Source organism: Danio rerio, chromosome 13 (assembly GCF_052040795.2).
Source record: "Danio rerio strain M-AB ecotype USA chromosome 13, GRCz13ab, whole genome shotgun sequence".
In the NCBI taxonomy this organism is placed as follows: domain Eukaryota; kingdom Metazoa; phylum Chordata; class Actinopteri; order Cypriniformes; family Danionidae; genus Danio; species Danio rerio.
The window spans coordinates 54,312,501-54,340,000 of NC_141033.1; the positions used below are offsets into that span (position 1 = coordinate 54,312,501).

Below are 27,500 nucleotides of genomic sequence, written 5' to 3' on the forward strand. Positions count from 1 at the left end.
AATCTTCTATGTGAAGCTGCTTTGACACAATCTACATTGTAAAAGCGCTGTACAAATAAAGGTGTTTTGAATTGAATTGATATGTGGTTGGTGGAATGTTTTTGCCATGAGGTTCCATAGATATATACACTAGATGTCGCCTGGCCTGTTGTTGTCTATTGGATGAAATGTGACAATAGCGCTGCCATCTTGCTACAGGGTAGCGCTTCTTTGAAATGAATGAGGGACCAAGGTACAGTGGAGGACTGTGGCCATGCAAAGCCAGAGATATACACATATACACATATATCTGTGATCGGGAGTTTTCCTGGATGTTAGTGTGTAATTTTTTTTTTCTAATTACGAATATTATAATTTGACATCACTTTTCTACATTGATGGATCAGTGACCGCACGGGCATTCCTGACAAAAAGCTTGTGTTTGTGTGTACAGAAATGTACTATTCACCCTCCCTGTTAAATCTGATCTAATCATGTCCTGAAACACAGCTCCTCTCCTGCTTTCACTGCTCATACTGACGGAGGGAGCGATTCGTTTGTGAATGAATGCCCCGAACGACTCTTTCACTAACGTTAGCCGACAATAATCCAAGTTTCTGGCAGAGCAGCATCTCGTTGTCGTATTTCTTTTGCATTGTTTGCTGATTTTATTCAACAAAACTAGCATAAGCCGAGTGTTTAGTGCGAGTTGGAGCTGCTTTGCCGTATGGTGAATGCAGTAAGAGACTGTTATCATCAATAACGTGACCTGATTAGCACAAAAGTTCAGAACATACAAAAACAGAAAAACACTTAATATTACCTATGAAATGTTCTGCCTTTGTGCTTTGTTTTCTTTGTTTGCTCGTTACTACACTCGTAGACAGCGCTAAAGTCCCGCATCTTCACGTAATAACACTGTCTTGACTAGTGCGGTTGAATGACATTTGTCCTGGGAGCACTGTACCAATGTGGCGGCGCTATTGACGCATGCTCAGGGTCCCTATGCGATATCTAGTGTATATATCTATGATGTGGTTCCCAGGGTGTTGCTAGATTGCTGCAAAGTTGTTGTTTTATGGATTGATTGAATGTGATTGACATGGTGTTGTTGGGGGTTCCCAGGGTGTTGCCAGGTGATTGTAAATGTGTTGCTTTAAGATTGGTAACCTTGGTTGCTTTATGATTGGTGTAATGTTCAGTGTACTGTGAGGTGGTTGTCACTATGCAGTTAGGATGTGCTATGTGGTTGCTAAGGTGTTATGTAATTTTTTTCCTGCTATGAGGTGGCTGTCACTATGCTGTTAAGATGTGCTAAGTGGTTGCTAAGGTGTTGCTATGTGGTTGCTAAGGTGTTATGGGATTCCCAGTGTGCTGTGGGGTGGTTGTCACTATGCAGTTAGAATATGCTATGTGGTTGCTAAGGTGTTGCTATGTGGTTGCTAAGGTGCTGTGTAATTTTCATTCTGCTGTGAGGTGGTTGTCACTATACTGTTAAGATGTGCTAAGTGGTTGCTAAGGTGTTGCTATGTGGTTGCTAAGGTATTATGGGATTCCCAGTGTGCTGTGGGGTGGTTGTCACTATGCAGTTAGTGTGTGCTATGTTGTTGCTAAGGTGTTGCTATGTGGTTGCTAAGGAGTTGTATAATTTTCAGTGTGCTGTGAGGTGGTCCCCAGAGTGTTGCTAGGTGGTTGCAAAGTTGTTGTTTTATTGTTGGTAGAATGTGATTGACAAGGAAATGCTAGGAGGTTGCAAAGATGTTGCATTATGGTTGTGGTTAACAGGTGGTTGCAAAGGTGTTGATTTAAGGTTAGTAGAATGTTTTTGCTATGTGGTTCCCGGGGTGTTGCTGGGTGTTTGCAAGATTGTTATTTTATAATCACTAGAACGTTGTTGCCGGGGGGTTGCTCTGTGGCTGCAAAAGTGTGCTAGGTGATTATTTACAGGGCCAGCAAGTTTAGGGTGCACTTATGAATATGTGTGTGTGTGTGTGTGTGTGTGTGTGTGTGTGTGTGTGTGTGTGTGTGTGTGTTTTATAGACTCACCTAAAGTCTCCTTTGCTGCTGCTGACCCTCTCAGCAGAGCAGTACAGCGCCGTCGCCTCAACCACCACGATCTCCATCCCAATAGAGCTGTTGCCACGGGAACTGCTCACATGACACTGCCAAATACCGGAAGCGCTAGCGTCGATGTTGGTCAGGATGAGCTCACTGTAGGAGAGACATCAGACACTTCAACACGTCTGCTTCATCATCAGCACATCATAGAGCAATGCACTTGTGTTCGACTGGTTTCTGTGAGACCCAAACACTGTGTGTTGATTTATTTATGAAGTCATGAACAATGAGCAGTTTACAAGCAGCATTAGTTGTGATTTTTACATAGATTTTTTTTTCATAAGCAGTAATAAAAACACTGATTTTTATTGTACGGTCAGGTTAGTGCATTAGTGTTGTTGCCGAGGTTTTCTAAAGTGAATTTCTAAAGTGAGCTAGCTGGCTGCTTTTCTCTTAAATGGTTATGAGAGTGTTGCTAGGTGGTTGCTAAGTGTGCTGTGATTTCCAGAAATTTGCAAAGATGCCACTATGTGAACGATACTGTTCAGCTTTAGGGTTGTTAGGGTGTTGCTAGGTTGTGCCTAAATGTTGATTAATGATTTATTTGCTGAGTGTTGCTGGGTTTTATTAGATATTTGAAAAATTGTTGCTTTGTTGTTTCTATAGTATGCAATACGATTGCTAAAATGGGGCACTGGTTGCCAGGGTGTTGCTATGTGGTTGCCAGGGTGTTGCTATGTGATTGTTAATGTGTTGCTATGTGGTTGCTAAGGTGTTATGTGATTTCCAGTGTGCTGTGAGGTGGTTGTCACTATGTGGTCAAAATGTGATGTGTGGTTGCTAAGGTGTTGCTATGTGGTTGCTAAGATGTTATGGGATTTCCAGTGTGCTGTAAGATGGTTGTCACTATTCGGTTAAATTGTGCTATGTGGTTGCTAAGGTGTTATGGGATTACCAGTGTGCTGTGAGATGGTTGTCACTATGCTGTGTGGTTGCTAAAGCGTTGCTATGTGGTTGCTAAGGGGTTTCTATGTAGCTGCTAAGATGTTGCTATGTGGTTGCTAAGGTGTTATGGGATTTCCAGTGTGCTGTGAGGTGGTTGTCACCATTCAGTTAAATTGGGCTATGTGGTTGCTAAGATATTATGGGATTTCCAGTGTGCTGTGAGGTGGTTGTCACTATGCTGTTTAAATGTGCTATGTGGTTGCTAAGGCGTTGTTATGTGGTTGCTAAGGTGTTACGGGATGTCTAGTGTGGTGTGAGGTGGTTGTCACTATAATGCTAAAATGTGTGATGTGGTTGCTAAGGTGTTGCTGTGTGGTTGCTAAGGTATGGGATTTTCAGTGTTATATGAGGTGGTTGTCACTATGCTTTTAAAATGTTCTATGTGGTTACTAAGGTGTAGCTATGTGGTTGCTAAGATGTTGCTATGTGGTTGCTAAGGTGTTGCTATGTGGTTGCTAAGGTGTTATTGGATTTCCAGTGTGGTGTGAGGTGGTCGTCACAATGCTGTTAAAATGTGCTATGTGGTTGCTAAGGTGTTGATAAGGTGTAGCTATGTGGTTGCTAAGGTGTTGTGGGATTTCCAGTAAGCTGTGAGGTGGTTGTCACTATGCTGTTAAAACGTGTGATGTGGTTGCCGAGGTGTTGCTATGTGGTTGCTAAGTGGTTGCTTAGCTGTTATGGGATTTCCAGTTTGCTGTGAGGTGGTTGTCACTATGCTGTTGAAATGTGCTATGTGGTTGCTAAGATGTTGCTATGTGGTTGCTAAGGTCTATGGAATTTTCAGTTTGCTGTGAGGTGGTTGTCACTATGCTGTTAAAATGTGCTGTGGGGTTGTCGAGGTGTTGCTATGTGGTTGCTGAGGTGTTACTGTGTGGTTGCTAAGGTGTAATGGGATTTTTAATGTGTTGTGAGGTGGTTGTCACTATGCGTTTAAATTGTGCCATGTGGTTGCTAAGGTGTTGCTATGTGGGTAAAAGTGTGCTGTGGTTGTTTACTTGCCCAACATTATGTCCACTTGTGAACTCACTTAGGTTATGAAATGCTGAAATTAAAATGTATTATTAGCTCTGATTAATGTAGTTAAGCGATGTTAACAAATTAAACCTTCCTGTTCAGTGTAACCCCAATATAACAGACATAAGACGCACACAGGTGCACGTTTTCTAATTGTAGGTAAACGTTAGTTAAGTGGCTGTTTAATTAAAAAGTAATCCACTGACATTTACGACACCAACACACACTCGACTAAGCTTATTCAGTCTAAATCATATTCAGCTTTGCTTTTTTTGTAAACTGGAGAACTTGTAACACTTTGTTCCTGTGTTTCTTCACAGATTTTCGAGGGAAACGCTGAGGGACGCGAACGATTCATGCATGCTAACATCGGCAGTGGAATAGCAAGTGGCTTAGTGAACACGCTCAATCTTTCACAGTAAAAATGATTAGAGGCTCAGAAAGAGGGAGAGACAGAGACTGCTCAAGCCCGTAATCCCTCACACACACACACACACACACACACACGCACACACACACACATACACACACACCTCAGGAAATGTTTACTCTCTTTGCCTGACATAATGACTGTCAGTTTTGATTCTGTGCTGGAGTGTGTGGATGCTGCTGTCTCACTGCAGACGGTTCTTAAATGCTCCACCTGTGATTGTCAATAGTGTAGATGACTATAAGACTCACAGCTGTATTTAATTCTGCAGCACATGTCTGCATCAAACAATGACATCATCATCTAAAGGGTTACTGTTCACCTGAGTGTTGTTGTGTAATTGTAAAGGTGTTGTTTGGCTGTTGCCACCATGTTGCTAAGAGATTTTTTTACGGTGTTGCTTGCTATGTGGTTACAGGTGCGGTTGGCAGGGTGCAGCTCAGTTGTTGCCAGGGCTTTACTATATGATTTTTAGGGTACTGCTCTTCTGTTGCTATGGTGTTACTTTGATGTTGCTAGGTTATGGTGATCATTTTACAAAGTTGTCCCTAGGCTGTTGTTAGGTATTCACCTTCTGTTGCTATGATGTTGCTAGGTGGTGGCGAGCATGTTCAGAGTTGTCCCCGGGGTGTTGCTAGGTATTATCCCTCTGTTGCTATGGTGTTGCTTTGTTGTTGCTAGGTGGTAGCAAGCATGTTACAAAGTTGTTCCCAGAGTGTTTGCTAGGTAATATCCTTCTGTTGCTATGGTGTTACTTTGTTGTTGCTAGGTTATGGTGATCATGTTACAAAGTTGTCCCTAGGGTGTTGCTAGGATATATTCTTCTGTTGCTATGATGTTAATAGTTGCTAGCAAGCATCTTATAAAGTTGTCCCCAGAGTGTTGCTAGGTATTATTCTTCTGTTGCTATGGTGTTGCTTTGTTGTCCCTAGGCTGTAATGAGCATGTTACAAAATTGTCCCAAGGGTGTTACTAGGTATTATCCTTCTCTTGCTATGGTGTTGCTAGGTGGTGATTGAGCATGTTACAAAGTTGTCCCCAGGTGTTGCTAGGAATTATCCCTATGTTGCTATGGTGTTGTTATGTTGTTGCTAGATGGTAGCGAGCATGTTACAAAGTTGTCCCCAGGTATTGCTAGGTATTATCTTTCTGTTGCTATGGTGTTGTTTTGTTGTGGCTAGGTTGTAGCAAGGATGTTTAAAGTTGTCCTCTGGGTGTTGCTAGGTAATATCCTTCCGTTACTTTGGTGTTGCTAGGTGCTAACGAGCATGTTCAGAGTTGTCCCCAAGGTGTTGCTAGGTTTTATTCTTCTGTTGCTATGGTGTTGCTTTGTTGTTGCTAGGTGGTAGCGAGCATGTTACAAAGTTGTCCCCAGGGTGTTGCTAGGTATTATCATTCTGTTGCTATGGTGTTGCTAGGTGGTAATGAGTATGTTACAAAGTTGTCCCCAGGGTGTTGCTAGGTATTATCCTTCTGTTGCTATGGTGTTGCTAGGTGGTAATGAGCATGTTACAAAGTTGTCCCCAGGTGTTGCTAGGTATTATTCTTCTGTTGCTATGGTGTTGTTAGGTGGTAATGAGCATGTTACAAAAGTTGTCCCCAGGTGTTGCTAGGTATTATCCTTCTGTTGCTATGGTGTTGTTAGGTGGTAATGAGCATGTTACAAAGTTGTCCACAGGGTGTTGCTAGGTATTGTCCTTCTGTTGATATAGTATCCCTTTATTGTTGCTAGGTGGTTCCAGGCATGTTACAAAGTGTACTGATAGATGGTTTTCAAGGTGTTGCTACAGTAGGTTGTTATGAAGTTGTTGCTTTAGGACGTGCTAGAATTTGGTTGCTAGGGTGTTGCTATGCGGCTGTAAAAGTGTGGTAGGTGGTAGCCTTACAAGTTTAGAGTCCGCTTATGAATGTTTTTTACATAATGATATAACGATAATGATTTTTGGTATTTTGACACATATATTGTTAAAATGCTTTGAAAATGTAAACAAAAATGAACAATACACTGAGCATATATACAAGGAAAAGCAGCAACAATCAGGAATGCATGATTATATGCTGTCAGGGCTTTGCATTTAAAAAATGTGATTACAATGGAAGTCAATGGGGCAAAAACAGCCACGAACATAACCAACGGGGAGTCAATCTGAACAGTACACAAGGGTTAAACAGAGCTGACAAGCAACATTTTATAATCAGAGATTTACTCCAGAAGATATGAAGTGTTTTCTATGACATATTAATGTCCTGAGTGCAGCAAAGGCCAGTTTAGTGTCTATCTGGGAGATTATGCAGGTAAAAGCAGCATAAATCATCCTGATGTGCTGATGATGTCTGATTATGGCACATTATTCCTCTGCGCTGCGGTCCGGCAGCACTTTAGATGGCTGATTAATGACCTCGGACCCTCAGAGCGGCCCGCAGAAACACAAGAGACTGACCCGTCTGCAGCACATATGGTGTGTGTGTGTGTGTCTGTGGTTGCGCTGAAGAGTGTGTGTGTGTGTGTATGACTCCGTGGCAGGGCTGAAGAGTGTGTGTGTGTGTGTGTGTGTCTCTGTGGCAGGGCAGCTGTGCTTGTGTCGCACTAAACTGACAAACACAAGCCAAGAATAACAGAGTGCCTCCCCAACAGAGACAGGAGAGGAGTCAGACTCATGATACCACACCACAGCTAAACATCTCTCTTGTGTTACAAAGAGAAAACCTGACATCAAAAGAAAGAAAACTCACCACATTATTCAAAAAACATCACAAATTTTAATCAACCGTCTTACTGTTAGCTTTCCAATTTGTTTTGATTCTGTAGGTATTGGCATATTTCATGTGTGTGATAATTTATGCGTGTATGTGTGTGTGTGTGCGCCTAAAATGTAGCAGGGGCACTCAGGCCCTGTTTACACTAGTGCGTTTTAGTTTGCAAACGGCGTTTTAGATCAAAAACGATCCACGTCCACACTAGCGTTTCACCTAGCGTTTCTGAACATATCTCCATCCACACTACGCCACAAAAAACGTACATCACATGACCATTCGCGCACTCTGGGCATGCACGTTTCAGTATAAACAGGAAGCATGCGTCTCGCTCGGCATTTGGTTATTGTAAGTCAACAAACACCGGTTGAACTATGAACGCGATGGCAAAGAAAGCAAGAGAGGTATGTTTGTGGACAGATGACGAGGTCGAGTTGTTACTAAACGTAACAAATGAATAACTAAAACAGACAATAGTGCAAACAACACTCCCATTTCTGTGCACATGTTGTTGTTTACAGTGAAGGCTGGTCTGCTGTCTTCCGGTAGCGTTAAAGCCATGTGTTATAGTCATGTGATAGGGGCTTGACGAATAAGGGAAGGATACGCAATGACACAAAAGCCCCAATCAGGTAGCGAATCTCAGCAGCCCCGCCTCCGTTTTCAGATGTCTCTGTTTTCCCTCAACCACACTGAGACGGAGCAGCAGCGCTTCAGAATGAAAACGGCCTCTCCAGCGTTTCCAAAACGCTCTGTTTTCGGCGCTCGAGAACTCCGGTGTAGTGTGGATGGATGGCGTAACCGTAGCAACTTATGCGTTTTCAAACTAAAACACAGTGTAAACGGGGCCTAAGTTAAGAGTGTATAGGTGTCGTTGTTGAGATATTTCACCAAATCCAGTTCTGAAACAAACATCAAACACACATTTCCATCACTTCTGATGTGTGCGCAAAGTACTCGATCTCAAAATCATCATGAAGCCAAAACATTTGCAACACCCTGGCAATTACAGCACACTACCAACTGCTATAGCAACACACTGGAAACCATCCACAACATAATGCTGCAACTGCATGGTGTAAAGTAACTAGTTACAAATACTCAGACGACTGTAGTTGAGTGGTTTTTCTCAGGAATTGAAGTTAACTAAGTCGTTATATAAATGTGCACTTTTAATTTCCCTTGAGTACATGTTTAGTGCAGTATCGGTCCTTTTACTCCCCTACTGTCCTTCAACCTGCAGTCACTACTGTATTTTATTTTTGTCTATGGTGATTAGAAAAATCAGTCCTGTAAATCCCGTCCAATCAAATCACACTTAGAAGGTAAATCTTAATAAACTTCCTCAAGACGTGTGCTTTATAATTGCAGCCAACTGTTTGGAAGCTGGCGAGGCAGTGGCGCAGTAGGTAGTGCTGTCGCCTCACAGCAAGAAGGTCGCTGGGTTGCTGGTTCGAACCTCGGCTCAGTTGGCGTTTCTGTGTGGAGTTTGCATGTTCTCCCTGCGTTCGCGTGGGTTTTCTCCGGGTGCTCCGGTTTCCCCCACAGTCCAAAGACATGCGGTACAGGTGAATTGGGTAGGCTAAATTATCCGTAGTGTATGAGTGTGTGTGTGGATGTTTCCCAGAGATGGGTTGCGGCTGGAAGGGCATTCGCTGCGTAAAAACTTGCTGGATAAGTTGGCGGTTCATTCTGCTGTGGCGACCCCAGATTAATAAAGGGACTAAGCTGACAAGAAAACGAATGAATGAATGAATGTTTGGAAGCTTTAAAAGTGTCCAAGAAGACGTCCAAAATCTGTAAACGCACTGACCCCTTAGATCAGGGGTGGGCAAATTCGGTCCTGGAGGGCTGGCGTCCTGCACAGCTCCTACTCTAATCAAACACACCTGCTTATAGATTTCTAGTGATCTTGAAGACACTGTTTAGCATGTTTAGGTGTGTTTGATTAGTTTTGGAGCTAAACTGTCCAGGACCAAGTTAGCTCAACTCTGGTTTAGATGCAGGTCACTGATGAGAAGATGACGGATGTTTACTGTATGATGAGGCACAAGACATCAACATGACGTTACCACTATGACGTCTATCAGATGTTGGATTTTGTTCGCCATACCTGATAAATAAATGTCTTAGATGTCATCAAAAGTGTATTTGATGTCAATATGACAACCCGGGCTCATTGTGGAAACGTAGACCCACGGACGTTTCTGCGGACCGCGAGATACGTCTCGGGAGGTACGTATTCGAGCAGTTTTTGTTTTCACGCATCCGCGAGAGGCCGCTGTGCGCGCTTTTTCACATATCGGGCGCCTCTCGGGAGCGTGCACCGTTCGCACCCGCGCTGTTCTCGCGCGAAAAGCCGCCGGATCGGCCGACCCGGCCACCCCTCCTCTTCCTCCTCCTCCTCCTCCTTCCCTAAACCCAAGCGACAGTTTGCAAAAACCGTCCAGAAAAAAAAAAGCAAAAGCCCTCGTCTTCGATTTCAACCGCGTTTTCGGATCCCGCCACGTTCTCGCCCTTATTTTTCGGGTTCTGTTTTTCATCTTACCTGATTTCTGGAACTGCTCTTCCCCGGACTCGATCCCGGTCGTCGTCCCCGCGGCCGGCTCCTCCTCCTCCGGGGGACAAACTGGTTGCATCGGGAAAGCCCTCCACTTGGAGGCGAGCCGTCGGCCGGCGAGCGCAAAGAGGAGGAGCGGAGCGGCACCACACCACCCCGCAGCGTACGCTCGGAAAAAGCTAAACGCAGCCGTACGTACCTCCGGCCACGTAAATCACGGTTTCCAGAAACGTCCACGGGGCTACGTTTCCAGAATGAGCTTGGGTTGCAATATGATGTTGGTTTAAGATGTTGGCTCGATGTTGGATTTTGGTCACTTTCTAACAACCTAAAATCAACCAATTATCAACGTCATTGTTGGACATCAAGATAACGTTGTCCTTAGAATCTGGCTAGACGTTGAATTTTGGTCACCTGACATCACAACCTAAATCTGACCTAATATTAGCGTCTTATGACGTTGTGTACCTGCTGGGCAATCACTAAATGCACTACAGAATGTTACGTTTACACACACATGCACAAATGACATGTAAATACATCAACTTTTCACAGCATAATACTCACTACTCTTGCATACTTTTGAAAGGGCTTATCCTTTGAGTAACATTTACAGCAGACACTTTTACTCATAGCACATTTTTAGGCAAGTAATGATACTTTTACTTGAGTATGATTGTTCAGTACTCTTTCAATCACTGTGCATACTCCATGGTAATCAAGACAAGTCCACCATTGCAACTGGCAACACCAACAACACATTAGCAGCTGCTCAGTAACACCATGATAACCCCACAGCACATTGGAAACTACAGTACAAAACCTGGCAAACACTCACAACAAATTAGCTCAGCTAATAACCACCTGTATACTGCATTATCACATATAAAACTACCCATAACACATTAGCAACTGCATAGCAACACCCTGAAAACCACCTTTAACACTTAAGTAAATGCATAGAAACACCCTGGCAACCAATCACAACAAATTAGCAAATACAAAGTAAGACCATGGCAACAGACAACCCATAATCAACTGCATAGCAACACCCTGGCAACCATCCATGACACCTAAGTAACCACAAAGCAGCACCCTTGCATCCTCAATCAACACATAAGCAATCGTCATCCTGAAAACCTCTCAAAACACATTAGCGACTGCATGGCAACACCCTGGCAACCTCCCACAACATATTAGCAACCGCATAGCAACACCCTAGCAACCACTTACAACACTTAAGTAACTATGTCTAGCAATACCTTGGAAACCACATAAAACACATGAGTAAATGCATAGAAACGTCCTGGCAACCAACCACAACAAATTAGCAAATACAAAGTAACACCATAGCAACTAACAACACATAATCAACTGCATAGCAACACCCTGGCAACCATCCACGACACCTAAGTAACCACAAAGCAACAGCCTTGCATCCTCAAACAACACATAAGCAATCGTCATCCTGGAAACCTCTCACAACACATTAGCGACTGCATGGCAACACCCTGGCAACCTCCCACAACATATTAGCAACACCCTAGCAACCACTTACAACACTTAGGTAACTATGTCTTGCAACACCTTGGAAACCACATACAACAAATGAGTAAATGCATAGAAACGTCCTGGCAACCAACCACAACAAATTAGCAAATACAAAGTAACACCATGGCAACTAACAACACATAATCAACTGCACAGCAACACCCTAGCAACCATCCACAGCACCTAAGTAACCACAAAGCAACACCCTTGCATCCTCAAACAACACATAAGCAATCGTCATCCTGGAAACCTCTCACAACACATTAGCGACTGCATGGCAACACCCTGGCAACCTCCCACAACATATTAGCAACTGCATAGCAACACCCTAGCAACCACTTACAACACTTAGGTAACTATGTCTAGCAACACCTAGGAAACCACATACAACACATGAGTAAATGCATAGAACCATCCTGGCAACCAACCATAACAAATTAGCAAATACAAAGTAAAACCATGGCAACTAACAACACATAATCAACTGCATAGCAACACCCTGTCAACCATCCACGACACCTAAGTAACCACAAAGCAGCACCCTTGCATCTTCAAACAACACATAAGCAATCGTCATCCTGAAAACCTCTCACAACACATTAGCAACTGCATGGCAACACCCTGGCAACCTCCCACAACATATTAGCAACTGCATTGCAACACCCTAGCAACCACCCACAACATTGTATCATACTGGCAGTGTATTCTGCACGCACTACATTTTCCTACGACATAAAGTCCAAACAAGAGTTGAACAAGCAAGCATAATTGGGGACACACACACACACACACACACAGTGACCTACATTCACACAACAGGGCTGCATTGTCCAGCCATCCCCAATTGTCTCTAAAAGCGCTTCATTAGCCGCATTTACACACACACACACACACACACACACACACACACACACATGCACAATCTGCAGATAATAACAGGTCTGTGAAGCTGCAGTCGATGAATATTTCAAAATCCAGAGCATCAAAATAGTCCACTATAGAGGCTCGCAGGATCAACCAAAACAAAAACAAGAGGTAAATGAACCTGAAATATTAATGAAAACGTCAATATGGAAACAGTACACACACACACACACACACACACACACACACACACACTGAGAAACACTCTTCATCACTGTAGTGTCTGATGAAACTGAGCTCAGTAAGAGCATCAGAGAGCATTCCTGCTACCCTGCTGAAAAATCCAGCTTAAACCAGCCTAGGCTGGTTGGCTGGTTTTAGCTGGTCGAACAGGCTGGTTTTAGAGGGGTTTTGGCCATTTCCAGGCTGGTTTCCAGCCATTTCCAGCCTGGTCTTAGCTAGTCAGGCTGGAAAATGACCAGCTAAATCCAGCTAAAACCAGCTTGACCAGCCTGGTTTAAGCTGGACATAGCTGGTTTTGGCTGGGCTTTCAGCCTGGCTAGGCTGGTCAAGTTGGTTTTAGGTGGTCATCTCCCAGTCTGACCAGCTAAGACTAGCCTGGAAATGGCTAAAACTTCTTTAAAACCAGCCTGGTCGACCAGCTAAACCCAGCCTAGGCTGGTTTAAGCTGTTTTTTTCTGTAGGGTATCCAGCCCATCAGCACTTCTGGGAATCAGAGCCATGACTTTAGGGTTGCGAGTGCAATAAACCGCAGGACATATGGAGACACGTGTGCAGAAAAAGCTGGAGAGCTGCAGAAAGTGTTTTGTTTACATTAGAGACCGATCAAAACATTCGCAATATGAAGACCTCCGATGCAAAAACCTCTGTTATCTAAAAACGTCTTCTAACATGGCCATTTTCTGAGGCTCCTTAATTAATGTTGACATTAAAGGCAATGAAAGTAACATGTTACTGGCCCGTTTCCACTGAGTGGTGTGATACGGTTCGCTATATAAACAGCAGGTTCACTTGAGACGTGCCAGAGGAGCAGACGCTGACAGGAGACTACACTGTAGAGGATATCTACAAATGAGTTTTGTTTTGTGTTTATTAGTGGTGGGGAACTGCATTATGGGATGTTGATCTCTGCTATGTCCACTTCTGAGGTTGACAATTAAACCCTACAGTTTAACAAAGTGACATTTTAGTAGTTTACAATAACAATATAATGAAAAATAAATATGTCAAGAGAAATGAGTGTGTATAATAGCAGTAAATGTGCTGCAGTGCTGCCAACACACACGATACAGCACCGCACACTGATTACACACGTGCAGAACAGTTTTGTTTTCAACTTGTCACGGTTAAAAGTTGTTGGAGTAAAGATTAACATCCCATAATGCAACTCAAAAGCTGAAATAAACTGATTAATAAAACATGAATCACAAAGGACAGATAACTGCTCATTTACAGATATTTCTACAGTGTGTTTAGACGATTGAGTGTTTCTCATCTCATTCTCTGAGAGAAAGACACAAACTGAGTCATGATGAGGGAATTAAACTCCTGTCACCATGGTTACCGCATCACATCACCGACAGCCAATCAGCACAGACTGCTAAAGTCATCAGAGAGAACAAGAGTCATGATGAGCTGCACATCAGCTCCATTCACTGCCTAGAAGCTCATTTAAAAACTGTTCAAATATATAACACAAAAATGATGTATAATTAATACTTGATGCATGTTTTATTTATCAAATACACGCATATGTGTGTGTGCATTTGTATGTATAGACTTTTATTTTGGATGTGATTAAACATGCATGCAGTGCTCAGCATAAAGGAGAACAGCTCATTTTGAAAATTAATATGTTACTTCATTTCTCAGTGAATATAATGAATATAATGTATTTAACAGATTTACAGTTTTTTACGATGGCTATGACAGGTTTTTCAATACATTTAACAAGTTTGCTAAACTCTTAACGCAGCTAGCACAACATCCGTCTTTGTTGGTTATATAATTAACACATTTCTTGTTGCTTTGACACAAAATGCATCCAGTTAAAGACTATTTAAATTGCTTAGACTTCTTTTACACAACCAAAACCAAAACTAAACCAAAATTACAAATGCTTTCACACAGTCTGTCAGAACAGATAACACCATGTTCTAAACAGAACCTATATAGGCTAAAGTCAAAGTGAATTGAAACACACATAAATACAGGGCTTAACATTAACTTTTTTGACCACCAGCCACTGCGGCTAGCAGTTTTCCAACAAAACTAGCCACTCGCCACTTTCACTGGCCACAATTTTATTGTTGGGAAAATATATTTTATACACATAAATATGACTTTGACATGCTGAATGACTTGATTTAGAGTTTGCGTTATCTCTACATGCCTCTTTTTGTGTGTGGTGTATGAGCTTGCTCAATAATCATGAGCAGATGGGTCAGGCTTTCATATATTACAATTAGTTTTCAGAATGTTCAGAGCCCAAAATGAAGGATTTACCCAATTTATCTTTGACCACACCGTAAATAAACAGTTCATTATTTCTCAGCCACAAATTTTAAATGTGTGAAAACATGCAAAATATAGCTGAATACTAAACTTTTTATTTAACAAAACATATGCACAGTCATGTGTCCTGGCTAAATGTCCCAGATCACCAGTCTACTACACAAAAATGGGGAGTTATTCTCCTATTAAAGCAATGTTATTGTAAAAAAAAAAAGATAATTAAACCATATTCATGCTAAAGAAAGCAGGTAAAAAAACATACTGTGTGATAATAAAATGATAATCACACACGCATGGTTAATGATAGACCCATAAATGATCTTTTCAAAGAATGGTTAAACCCAAAGCAACTGGTGCTGCTTACTATAGACCTTTTTCATGGCTGCTGCATGGAGGGCGCCATAGCGACCAGCGTCTTCCGGTAGAATGCTAAAAACTTCCGTTTACAGCGTGTACAACTGGTAATTTGCGCTCCGAAAATGGGTTTCAATGACGTTTTTAATGGATAACAGAGTTTTTGTGACACACAACTTAGAAATGTGTCTGTTAAAGCCGTTATAATCTGTCACATGGGGTTCAAGCGCGTCAGAAATACGAGAAAAACGTTCTCCTAGTTCACGTGTCTGCCGTCAGAAATACAGTGTGTGTGTGTGCGTTACCGGCCTGTCAGCTGTTAGCTCAGCGGCTCTTTAACACACACAGAGAGAGAGAGAGAGAGAGAGAGAGAGAGAGAGAGAGAGAGAGAGAGAGAGAGAGAGAGAGAGAGAGCAAACCAGAGTTCTGGCATGAAACTTAACAGGTATGAAAGTCGTGCAGTTTACAAAAATGAGCAATAAAAGTCTGTTATTGATCCTCTGCTGCTGATTTGCTGTTCATTCTAATCGCGAGTCGTTTGTGTTTTATTTCGTGTGTTGTTTTCACCACGGTTTGTGTTTTTCTGTGATTTCGAAATGACTCTAGCCTGTATTTTCACTTTGTCAGCGTTATTAAATCAGTGTGTCAGTGGCACAGTACAGGCTACATTTTGCTGAACTACATTAGTTTGGGCTGGTTATGTATTTGAAATGAAGAGAAAATGTTGACTTTAGCGATGACGAGGCTTCATTTAAACTGCAGAAGATGCCGTCTGACGAGGGGGAAACGCCTCACAGCAGCTGTTTTCCATCCTATTAGATCACATTTCTGTAAATGATCAGTCCAGGAGATGCTGCTGATGGACAACAGTATTAGCTCAAAGAGGATAAAAGCAGGTAAAATAGAGTAAAACTATCGTTTCAAAGCTGTCCAAATGTGACCGTTTACACGCATCTGCTGCCGACCGGAAGTTCTTCGCATTCTCCTTGCGCATACACGCAAAGCATCATGGGTAATTTTGCGTTCCAAGAAAAAGGTCTATAAGTCAACTCTGGAACTCTTGAAAGCAGCAGGACTGTGGGTGCATGTTCCTCCTTTTTGTTCAGTCTATTTGAAAGAGAACCGATCGCATCAGTTGTGTTTCTAGACTCAGTTGCTTCACAAAAGGAAACGGGAGCGCGCACGCGTTATAAACAGTCGCGCGCATCACCTCAGCTGTTAGCGCGAGTGATTATCCTCTCATTCGGTATTCACCTGCTTTGCTCGCGAAGTTGCGAACGCAATTATGTTTGTCAGTCGTCTTGCTTCTTGATCGCCTGTGCATGCATATTGGACCATCCTTATTGTCGAACCCTGCTTTAAGAATTATTATCTGGGAAAATTATTTTCAACCAGCCAAAGTGGCTAGTGGCAGTGTCTGTCTTACCCGCCATCGCCGAAATCTACCCGCATTTGGCAGGTTGGCGTGTTAATGTAAAGCCCTGCATACATACATCAGAATTATTAGCCCACCTGAATTATTAGCCCCCTGTCTATTTTTTTTCCCGTTTTCTGTTTAACAGAGAGCAGATTTTTTCAACACATTTCTTAACTAAATAGTTTAATAACTCATCTCTAATAACTGATTTATTTTATCTTTGTCCTGATAACAGTAAATAATTTTAGACTAGATATTTTAAAACTATGGATGCTGGAAGCCTGTGCTGGCATTTCTCCTGCGGTGTTGCTATCAGTGTGTGAAGAGTGGGAGAAGAGGGTTGCACTGACAATCCAACACAATGGGCAGCACACTGAACACATTTTATAAGTGGTCAGAAACTTATAAATAACTCATGAAAGAATAAACTTACGTTAAAATCAAGCACACCATTGATTTTCTTGTGAAATTCCCAATAAGTTTGACGTGTCACATGACCCTCTTCCTACTGAAAAAAACAAAAGTTGGATCCAAGATGGCCGACTTCAAAATGACCACCATGGTCACCACCCATCTTGAAAAGCTTGCCCCCTGACATACACTAATGTGCTACAAACAGGACATTAACATCACCAACCATTCCCATTATATTAAGGCGTATCCATATAAATGGCACACCCTGTATATTAAAGAGCGTCTGATTACAGAAGCACAAAACTGAATTAATGTAATATACAAAACACAACTCTAATGTAAATATGCAATAACAGACGGATATGTTAATGCAATCTAAAGGCATTTAAACATGCATGTAGATGAATTATCCAGCATGCAAATGCAATTTCAATTTAATCATGGATGTGAATGCATTTAAGCAAATCGATCTTGCCATCCGTATTGCATTAACAAATCAACACAATTCCTGCTGATATATTCTGGTTTGGATTATTTTAAGGGAGTGCAAATGCTTATTAAATCTTGCACCACTGACTTTGGATTGTGTAAAAACTCATATTAAATTGCTATTTCACAGACTGCATATAAAATCTACCCATTTACGTGTGCATAAGTCATTATTATTAGCTTAAGGAGTAGCTGAAATATTATTAGATCGTTTTATTAGACATTATTAGATATTAAAGCATTAAAGGAGCTGTGTGCTAGTGTTTGACTCGTCGGTCTGCTTCAGCTCACTTTATAATCAGACTTCAGAATGTCTCGCTCAGATTAAGACTGAAATCCGAGAGGGAATTGAGATTCGTATGCCGCTCAATCACGCATGCACACTAATAACCACACATGGCCGAGTACACTAATGAGGGGACGTGCGAGTTTGCGCAAAATTACAATAGTACTCACTATTGTATGTTTATAGATATAATGTGCAATACAATTATTAAGGTTTTTCTTTAATATTAGATTTCTGGAGATATAATTTTTTCATTTTTTTTATTTTTAAATTTTGATTAATTATAATAATACTAATAAAATAATAATAATAATAATAATAATAATAATAATAATAATAATAATAATAATAATAATAATAGTGTTAGTTGTTGATAGTAATAACTAAATAACATTTATTTATGTTCTTTCATGTTCTGACATCTGCAGATTAATTTTGCATCAGTAATTTAAAATGTAATAAGAATAAAATAAAATTAATTAATTAGTTAATAAAAAATAGTAGTAGTAGAACAACAACAACAACAACAATAATAATAAAAATAATAACGTACATTTATTCATTCATTTTCTTGTCGGCTTAGTCCCTTTATTAATCCGGGGTCGCCACAGCGGAATGAACCGCCAACTTATCCAGCACATTTTTTTTTATACGCAGCTTAAAAAATAAAAATAATAATAAAATTATATTATTAATAATAATTATACTACTTATAATAATAACAACAACAATAATTGTGTTGTTGATACTAATAACTAAAGAAGCATTTAAAATATTGACATCTGAAAATAAATTTAGCAGCAGTCATTTAAAATGTATATTAATAATTTAATAATAATAATAATAATAAAATAGCAATAATGATAATAATAATAATAATAATAATAATGATAATAATAAATTTAAAATAATAATAATAATAATGATAATAATAATAGTAATAATAATAATGATAATATTGATAATAATAATAAAAAATAATAATAATAACCATAATAATAATAGTAATAATAATAATAATAATAATATTAATAATAATAATAATAATAGTAATAACAACAACAACAATAATAATAATAATAATATTTATTATTATTATTAATAGTATTATTATTATTATTATTGTGTTTATTATTACTATGATGATAATAATAATAATAATAATAATAATAATAATAATAATAATAATAATAATAATAAGAATAATATCAATTGTGTTGTTGATGTTAATAATATTTAAACAAAAAAATGTATGGTTTAAAGTTAATTTTGCTGAGGTAATTTAATCCTAAAAATAATATTTTAATAAATATATTCTAGTTGTCGTTACAATTAACAGTTACGTAAGAGTTTTATAATGCAACATTTGTTAATAAGAAAAGCTATAAGAATTACTACTGTAATATAATTTTCATTATTATTTTTTATCATCATCATCATTATTATTATGTAATTTAATGTGTATTTATATAGCACATTATATAGTGTTTGGCCATACTCCCACAGCGCTTCACAATCATGAGGGGGGGTCTCTCCACACCACCACCACCAGTGTGCAGCTCCACTTAGATGATGCTCCGGCAGCCACAGGACAACAGCGCCAGTGCTTCACCACACAACAGCTACAGGTGGAGTGGCGAGACAGTGATAGAGCCAATTCAGTGGATGGGGATGATTGGGAGGCCATGATGGGTGAGGGCTGATGGAGGGAGTTTGGCCAGGACACCAGAGCAGAACATTTTATCCAAAAGACAGCGCTCACTGACAGTACAGTGTCTCCTTCACTATACTGGGGCATTAGGACTCACAAAGACAGCATGTTGAGCGCCCCCTGCTGGCCTCACTTCCAACAGCAACCTAGTGTTCCCATGTGGTCTCCCATCCAGGCACTGACCAGGCTCAGTCCTGCTTAGCTTTCATGAGTAACCGCTCTTGGGCTAGAGGGTGATATGGCTGTGGCGTAATTATTATCATTATTATTATCTAATCACAAACAAACTATGCAGCATAAACACAGCCAAACTGACATTTTTTAATCACATTTTTACTATTTTCTTTTTTTAAATCTCTGTTTTATTACAGAAATGCAGCTCTACAGTAGACAATAAGGTGATGCATCAACTATAGTCCACACACTGAGAACGGATGTCCATCGTCATCTATATAATTGTGGTTTTGATAGGGGACATAGAGAGAGTTACAGTGGTCCGGCCACTGTTTAAGACTCTGCATGAGACACATTATCGCCATCATTAGTATGCAGCATATGTTTCTTTAAGATCTATATAAAACTGCAGAACTCTTGGAGGCTTGTTGAGGCACATCTGCTGGAGCTGGAAAACAGCCAGCGATCCTGACGGTTTGATAACCTTGGATAAAAATATCACGTTACTGTGATTACTGCTCTAAAATATGCTCTTTTCAAAGGTCTGGGTTTAAAACAACAACTTTTCCCCGCTGAACACCATATATTATATTAAAACAAAAAACATTTCAAATATTTAAAACAGTAAACATGTCAGGCTAAATAATGAAAATTAATCATGACTTTATTAGTTTCAGAAACACAGATTTGATGGTCCTTGGCTGCATTGAAGATACTGTTGCCCTACATAAATAAGTACAATAGTCTTTGACAACCTATAACATACATAGTAACTGCAAATAACACCCTAACAACCATCTAAAAACTTGATAAAAAGTGTTTAAAGCACCCTGAACACCATCAAAAACTACTCAGCAACTGCATTAAACACAGCAACAACCATCTAAAAGTATATAGCAACCCCTTAGAACACCCTAACAACCATCAAAACCTACACAGTAACTGCATTAAACACCCTAACAACCATCTAAAAGTATATAGCAACCCCTTAGAACACCCTAACAACCATCAAAAACTACACAGCGACTGCATTCAACACAGCAACAACCATCTAAACGTATAAAGTAACCCCCTAGAACACCCTAACAACCATCAAAAACTACATAGTAACTGCATTAAACACCTTAACAACCATCTAAAATTGACAAAATAGTACACCCTAACAACCTTGTACAACTATACATGACAACCTAACAACAATCTAAAATTATATAGCAACCACATGCAACCACAAAGAACGTCCTAACAACCATTAAAAACTACACAGCAACTGCATTAAACACCCTAACAACCATCAAAAAACTACAAAACAACTGCACAGAACACCCTAACAACAATCTGAAAACTACAACACAACCCCATGCAACACCCTAACAACCATCTAAAATTATATAGCAACCACATAGAACACCCTAACAACCATTTAAAACTACAAAGCAACTGCAATAAACACCCTAACAACCAACTAAACTATATAGCAACCCCATAGAACACCCTAACAACCAACTGAACTATATAGCAACCACATAGAACACCCTAACAACCATCTAAAACTATATAGCAACTGCATTAAACACCCCAACAACCATCTAAAATGACAAAATAGCTGCATAGTACACCTTAACAACCTTATACAACTATACAGAATGACCTAACAACCATCTAAAACTATATAGCAACCACAGAGAACACCCTAACAAACATCAAAAACTACACAGCAACTGCAATTAACACCCTAACAACCATCAAAAAACTAGAATACAACTGCATTAAACACTCAAACAACCATCTAGCAACCCTATAGAACACCCTAACAACCATCAAAAACTAGACAGCAACTGCAATTAACACCCTAACAACCATCAAAAACTACACAGCAACTGTATTAAACACCCTAACAACCATCTAAAACTATATAGCAACCCCACAGAACACCCTAACAACCATCAAAAACTACACAGCAACAGTATTAAACACCCTAACAACCATCTAAAACTATATAGCAACCCCACAGAACACCCTAACAACCATCAAAAACTACACAGCAACAGTATTAAACACCCTAACAACCATCTAAAACTATATAGCAACCCCACAGAACACCCTAACAACCATCAAAAACTACACAGCAACAGTATTAAACACCCTAACAACCATCTAAAACTATATAGCAACCCCACAGAACACCCTAACAACCATCAAAAACTACACAGCAACTGTATTAAACACCCTAACAACCATCTAAAACTATATAGCAACCCCATAGAACACCCTAACAACCACTTAAAACTACACAGCAACTGCATTAAACACTCTAACAACCATCTAAACCTATATAGCAACCCTATAGAACACCATAACAACCATAAAAAACTACACAGCAACTGCATAAAACACCCTAACAACCATTTAAAACTATATAGAAACCCCAGAGAACAGCCTAACGACCATCAAAAAGTATATAGCAACCCCATAGAATACCCTAACAACCATCTAAAACTATACAGCAACTGCATTTAACACCCTAACAACCATCTAAAAGTATATAGCAACCCCATAGAACACCCTAACAACCATCTAAAACTATACAGCAACTGCATTTAACACCCTAACAACCATCTAAAACTATATAGCAACCCCATAGAACACCCTAACAGCCATCAAAAAAAACTACATAACAACTGCACAACTACAACAGAACTATATGCAACACCCTAACAACCATCTAAAAGTATAAAGCAACCCCATAGAACTCCCTAACAACCATCAAAAACCTACATAGAATCTGCATAGAATATGAAGTGTAAATATGCATGATAGATTTTGCACATTGTTACAGTCCATTTTAGCTCCAATGCATGAATCTGGGAAGTGTCTGCATTATCATAATTTATTCATTAAAGAGAAACAGCTCTAATCTCCAAAAGGACAGAGATAAATCAGTGATCCAGCTAAAGGGCCTTTATCTCTTCTGCTTTGATATTTAATAACCACAAGTGTGTGTTATCAATTGACAGGGCCGGTGATAAATGTAGGACTGATGGATGGACAGAGTGAGCTAGTTCAGATCCAGCACAACTGATCATCTCAAAAGACAAAAGCAGATGATTAATCCCCATCCCAGGTTATCAAGGTATGAACCACTCACTTCACTTCAGGATATAATACAATCCAGAACAGTGTTAACGGCCCTGGAAGCTCTGTCACGAGATTCATTCAAGAACTGAGAACTGAAAAAGTCTGAAAGTCTTTATGAGTGATTCATTCATTCATTCATTCATTCATTCATTCATTCATTCATTCATTCATTCATTCAAAACAAAAACAAAAAACTGAACAAGTGAGTGTATTAAGAGGGATTCATTAATTTGTTCATTCACTCATTAATTCGTTCATTCATTCGTTCGTTCGTTCATTCATTCATTCATTCATTCATTCATTCAAAACCAAAAAAACTGAACAATTGAGTGTATTTATGTGGGATTCATTAATTTGTTCATTCATTCATTAATTCGTTCATTCATTCGTTCATTCATTCATTCATTCATTCATTCATTCAAAACCAAAAAAAAACTGAACAAGTGAGTGTATTTATGAGGGATTCATTAATTTGTTCATTCATTCATTAATTCGTTCATTAATTCGTTCATTAATTTGTTCATTCATTCATTAATTCATTAATTAATTAATTAATTAATTAATTAATTCATTCATTCAGTTTGTTTATTCATTCATTCATTCATTCATTCAACCATTCATTCAAAACCAAAAAAAAAACTGAACAAGTGAGTGTATTATGAGGGATTCATTAATTTGTTCATTCATTCATTCATTCATTCATTCATTCATTCATTCATTCATTCATTCATTCATTAATTCATTCATTCATTCATTCATTCAGTTTGTTTATTCATTCATTCATTCATTCATTCATTCATTCATTCATTCATTCATTCATTCATTCATTCAACCATTCATTCAAAACCAAAAAAAAAACTGAACAAGTGAGTGTATTATGAGGGATTCATTAATTTGTTCATTCATTCATTCATTCATTCATTCATTCATTCATTCATTCATTCATTCATTCATTCAGTTTGTTTATTCATTCATTCATTCATTCATTCATTCAACCATTCATTCATTCAATTTGTTCAAGACCAAAAAACTGAACAAGTGAGTGTATTTATGAGGGATTCATTCATTTATCAAGTAATCAATTAATCAATTAATTAATTCTTCCATTCATCCAATTTGTAAAAAAAAAACAAAAACTGAACATGTAAGTGTATTTATGAGGGATTCATTAATTTGTTCATTCATTTATTCATTCGTTCGTTCCTTCCTTCGTTCGTTCCTTCGTTCGTTCCTTCGTTTGTTCGTTCATTCATTCATTCATTCATTCATTCATTCATTCATTCATTCATTCATTCATTCATTCATTCTTTCATTCATTTATTCATTTTGTTCAAAACAAAAAAACTGAATAAGTGAGTGTCTTTATGAGTGATTCATTCATTCATTTATTCATTCATCCATTCATTTAATTTGTTCATAACCAAACAGCTGAACAAGTGAGTGTATTTATGAGTGATTCATTAATTCATTAAATTTTTTCAAAACCAAAAAAATTAAACAATGTGTATTTATGAGTAATTAATTAATTAATTAATTAATTAATTCAATTTGTTCAAAACCTGAAAAACGGAAAAAGTGAGTGTCTTTGAGTGATTCATTCATAATTTCATTAATTCATCCAATTTGTTCAAAAGCAGAGACTGAAAAAGAGAATGTCTTTATGAGTGAGTCATTCGTTTATTCATTTGCTCACTCGCTTCGTTTGTTCATTCATTCATCTGAATTCTTCAAATGAAAAGAGAAATGAACAAGCAAGGGCCTTTACGAGACTGATTCATTTACTCAGTCAAGAAATACAAACAACTGATTGCCTTTATGAGTTAAGGAGTGAGTAATTAATTAAATAAATAACTAATTAATTAACAGATTAATCAATCAATGAATGAATGAATTATTATATATTATAATTTAATAAATATAGTTATAACTCAAATTATTTGTTCACAATCAGGGAACTGATTCATCCATGTATTCATTCAATCAAAAACGGAGAAATAAACAAGTGAATGCATTTATGAGTGAGTCATTCATTCATTCATTCATTTATTGATTGATTGGTTGATTGATTGATTTATTTATTCATTTATTTATTCATTCATTCACTCAACTGATTTGTTCAAAAGTAGAGAACAGAACAAGCCTTTATGAATCGGTCTCTGATTCATTCACTCAACTGATTAATTTTAAAAAGAGAGAAATTAACAAGTGAATGTCATTATGAGTCATTCATTCATTCATTCATTCATCCATCTAACCATTCATCCAATTTGTTTCCAAAGCCAAGAACTAAACAAGTGCATTTATGAGTCAGTACCTGATTCATTTAATCACAGAGAAATAAACAGGTGAGTGTCGGTTTCATTCATTCATTCATTCATTCATTCATTTAACTGATTTGTTTAAAAGCAGAGAACAGAACAAGTCAGTGATTTTAAGAGTGGTGGTGGTGGTGTGTGTTCTGACCTGGTGACCAGGCAGCAGTCGTGTATGATGCTCTCCTCCACACAAACTCTTCTGTCCGGCAGTGTGTGTGTGGTGCTCTCCTCCACACACACTCCTCCGTGCCGCAGTGTGTGTACGGGGCTGTGTTGGTGGCTCCAGCTCAGTGTGATGGACGGGTCCAGGTATGAGGCTGTGCACTGCAGTGGCAGACGATCCCCACCGAACACCAGCTGACGCTGACTGGGGATCAGCTGCAGGACTGGGAGCTCCAGCGGGCCCTCTGACACACACACACACACACACCATCAACACAATATCAACACGAAGCACATTCTGTACACACACACTACATTTGTAAATAGACGCACACAGACAACACATACACACACATCCACTACACACACACTTGTTGCTGCTGGAGGAAAACCTTTCCTAACTCGCTCCTCCAAAACAGCCCAAAGTGCTTAATAACATTTATTCTGGGGACTGTGCAGGCCATGAAGGATGTTCAACGTCACTTACACGTTCACTAAACCATTGTCACCAGACTTGCTGAATGTACATATTCACAATCAACACAACACAACACACACACACACACTTTCACAGAGTGTCAGTGTTACCGCAGTTGAGCTGCTGCTCCTGAAGGCTGCGCAGCTCCAGTCCATGCAGGCGAGCTGGATAAACACACACTGATTCATTTCCCACACGAACAGACTGAGATCTGAACCACGACAAGAGCCAGAGGAGCTGACAGTCGCAGAATAGATAATCTGTGGCCACACTCCTGAAACACACATACAGACCCACACACGCGCACACACACAAAATACTGTCAGATTAATGCAGAACATGACCTGAACTCAGCTTGATAAAGACACCAACTCCAGCAATAACTCAACTCAACTGAATCAACACTCAACTGATCTGAATCGGTGCTGAATTGAACTGATCTGATTTTACACTGAACTGAACTGATGTAAATCAAAACCGAACTAAATCAATGTTGAACTGAAGTGATCTAAATCAACACTAAACTGAATCATTGCTGAACTAGACTGATCTGAATACCCACTCAACTCAAGTGATCTGAATCAATGCTAAATTGAACTGATCAGAATCAATGCTGAACTGAATCAATGCTCAACTGAACTGATTAGAACTAACAGTTAATTAAAAAAAGTCAAACCTGAACTGAATCAATGCTGAGCTGACCTGAATCAATGCTAAATCAAAGTGATCTGAATCAACGTTGAACTGAATCAATGCTAAATTAAAGTGATCTGAATCAATGCTAAAAAGAATCAACATTGAACTGAACTGAATCAATACTGAACTGGACTGAATCAATGCTAAATTAAAGTGATCTGAATCAATGTTAAACTGAATCAAAGCTGTATTAAAGTGAACTGAATCAATGCTGAACTGTATCAAAGCTGAATTAAAGTGACCTGAATCAATGTTGAACTGAATCAATGCTGAATTAAAGTAATCTGAATCAATGTTGAACTAAATCAATTTGAATTAAAGTAATCTGAATCAATGTTGAACTTAATCAAAGCTGAATTTAAGTGAACTGAATCAATGTTGAACTAAATCAATGCTGAATTAAAGTAATCTGAATCGATGTTGAACTGTATCAAAGCTGAATTAAAGTGATCTGAATCAATGTTAAACTAGATCAAAGCTAAATTAAAGTGACAGAAATCAACATTGAACGGAATTAAAGCTAAATTAAAGTGATCTGAATCAGTGCTGAATTAAAGTGACCTGTATCAATGTTGAACTGAATCAAAGCAGAATTAAAGTGACCTGAATCATTGTTGAACTGAATCAATGCTGTATTAAAGTGACCTGAATCAATGCTGAACTGATTCAAAGCTGAATTAAAGTGATCTAAATTAATGTTGAATTAAAGTGATCTGAATCAATGTTAAACTGGATCAAAGCTGAATTATAGTGACCTGAATCAGTGCTTAACTGAATCAATGTTAAAATGAATTAAAGCTGAATTAAAGTGATCTGAATCAATGTTAAACTGGATCAAAGCTGAATTAAAGTGACCTGAATGAACATTGAACTGAATTAAAGCTGAATTTAAGTGACCTGAATCAATGCTGAAATAAATCATAACTGAATTAAAGTAACCTGAATTAATGCTGAACTGGATCAATGTTAAAATGAATTAAAGATGAATTAAAGTGATCTGAATCAATGCTAAACAGAATCAACATTGAACTGAACTGAATCAACATTGAACTGGAATGAATCAATGCTGAACTGAATCAATGTTAAAATGAATTAAAGTGATCTGAATCAATGCTA

General features: G+C 38.8%; 1 protein-coding gene and 1 long non-coding RNA gene across 3 annotated transcripts in view; both read right to left on the reverse strand.

Moving 5' to 3' along the window:
* Nucleotides 1-27,500, reverse strand: part of adgra1b (adhesion G protein-coupled receptor A1b) — a 165,345-nt gene that overhangs the window by 109,808 nt on the left and 28,037 nt on the right. For both annotated transcript variants that reach the window (XR_015506527.1, XM_087279865.1), the window contains exons 6-8: nucleotides 25,799-25,962; nucleotides 25,197-25,455; nucleotides 2,026-2,190 (exon numbers count right to left, since the gene is read on the reverse strand). Coding sequence is in view for 1 of the 2 variants with exons in the window: in XM_087279865.1 (XP_087135991.1) it covers nucleotides 2,026-2,190; nucleotides 25,197-25,455; nucleotides 25,799-25,962 (588 nt within the window). In the remaining variant the exon portion in view is untranslated. The remainder of the gene's footprint in view (nucleotides 1-2,025; nucleotides 2,191-25,196; nucleotides 25,456-25,798; nucleotides 25,963-27,500) is intronic.
* LOC147841230 (uncharacterized) lies at nucleotides 19,789-22,310 on the reverse strand. Its single transcript, XR_015506529.1, has 3 exons — nucleotides 21,447-22,310; nucleotides 20,719-21,405; nucleotides 19,789-20,551 (listed from the first exon to the last, which is right to left on the reverse strand). It is a non-coding gene; the product is annotated as an uncharacterized LOC147841230 (long non-coding RNA).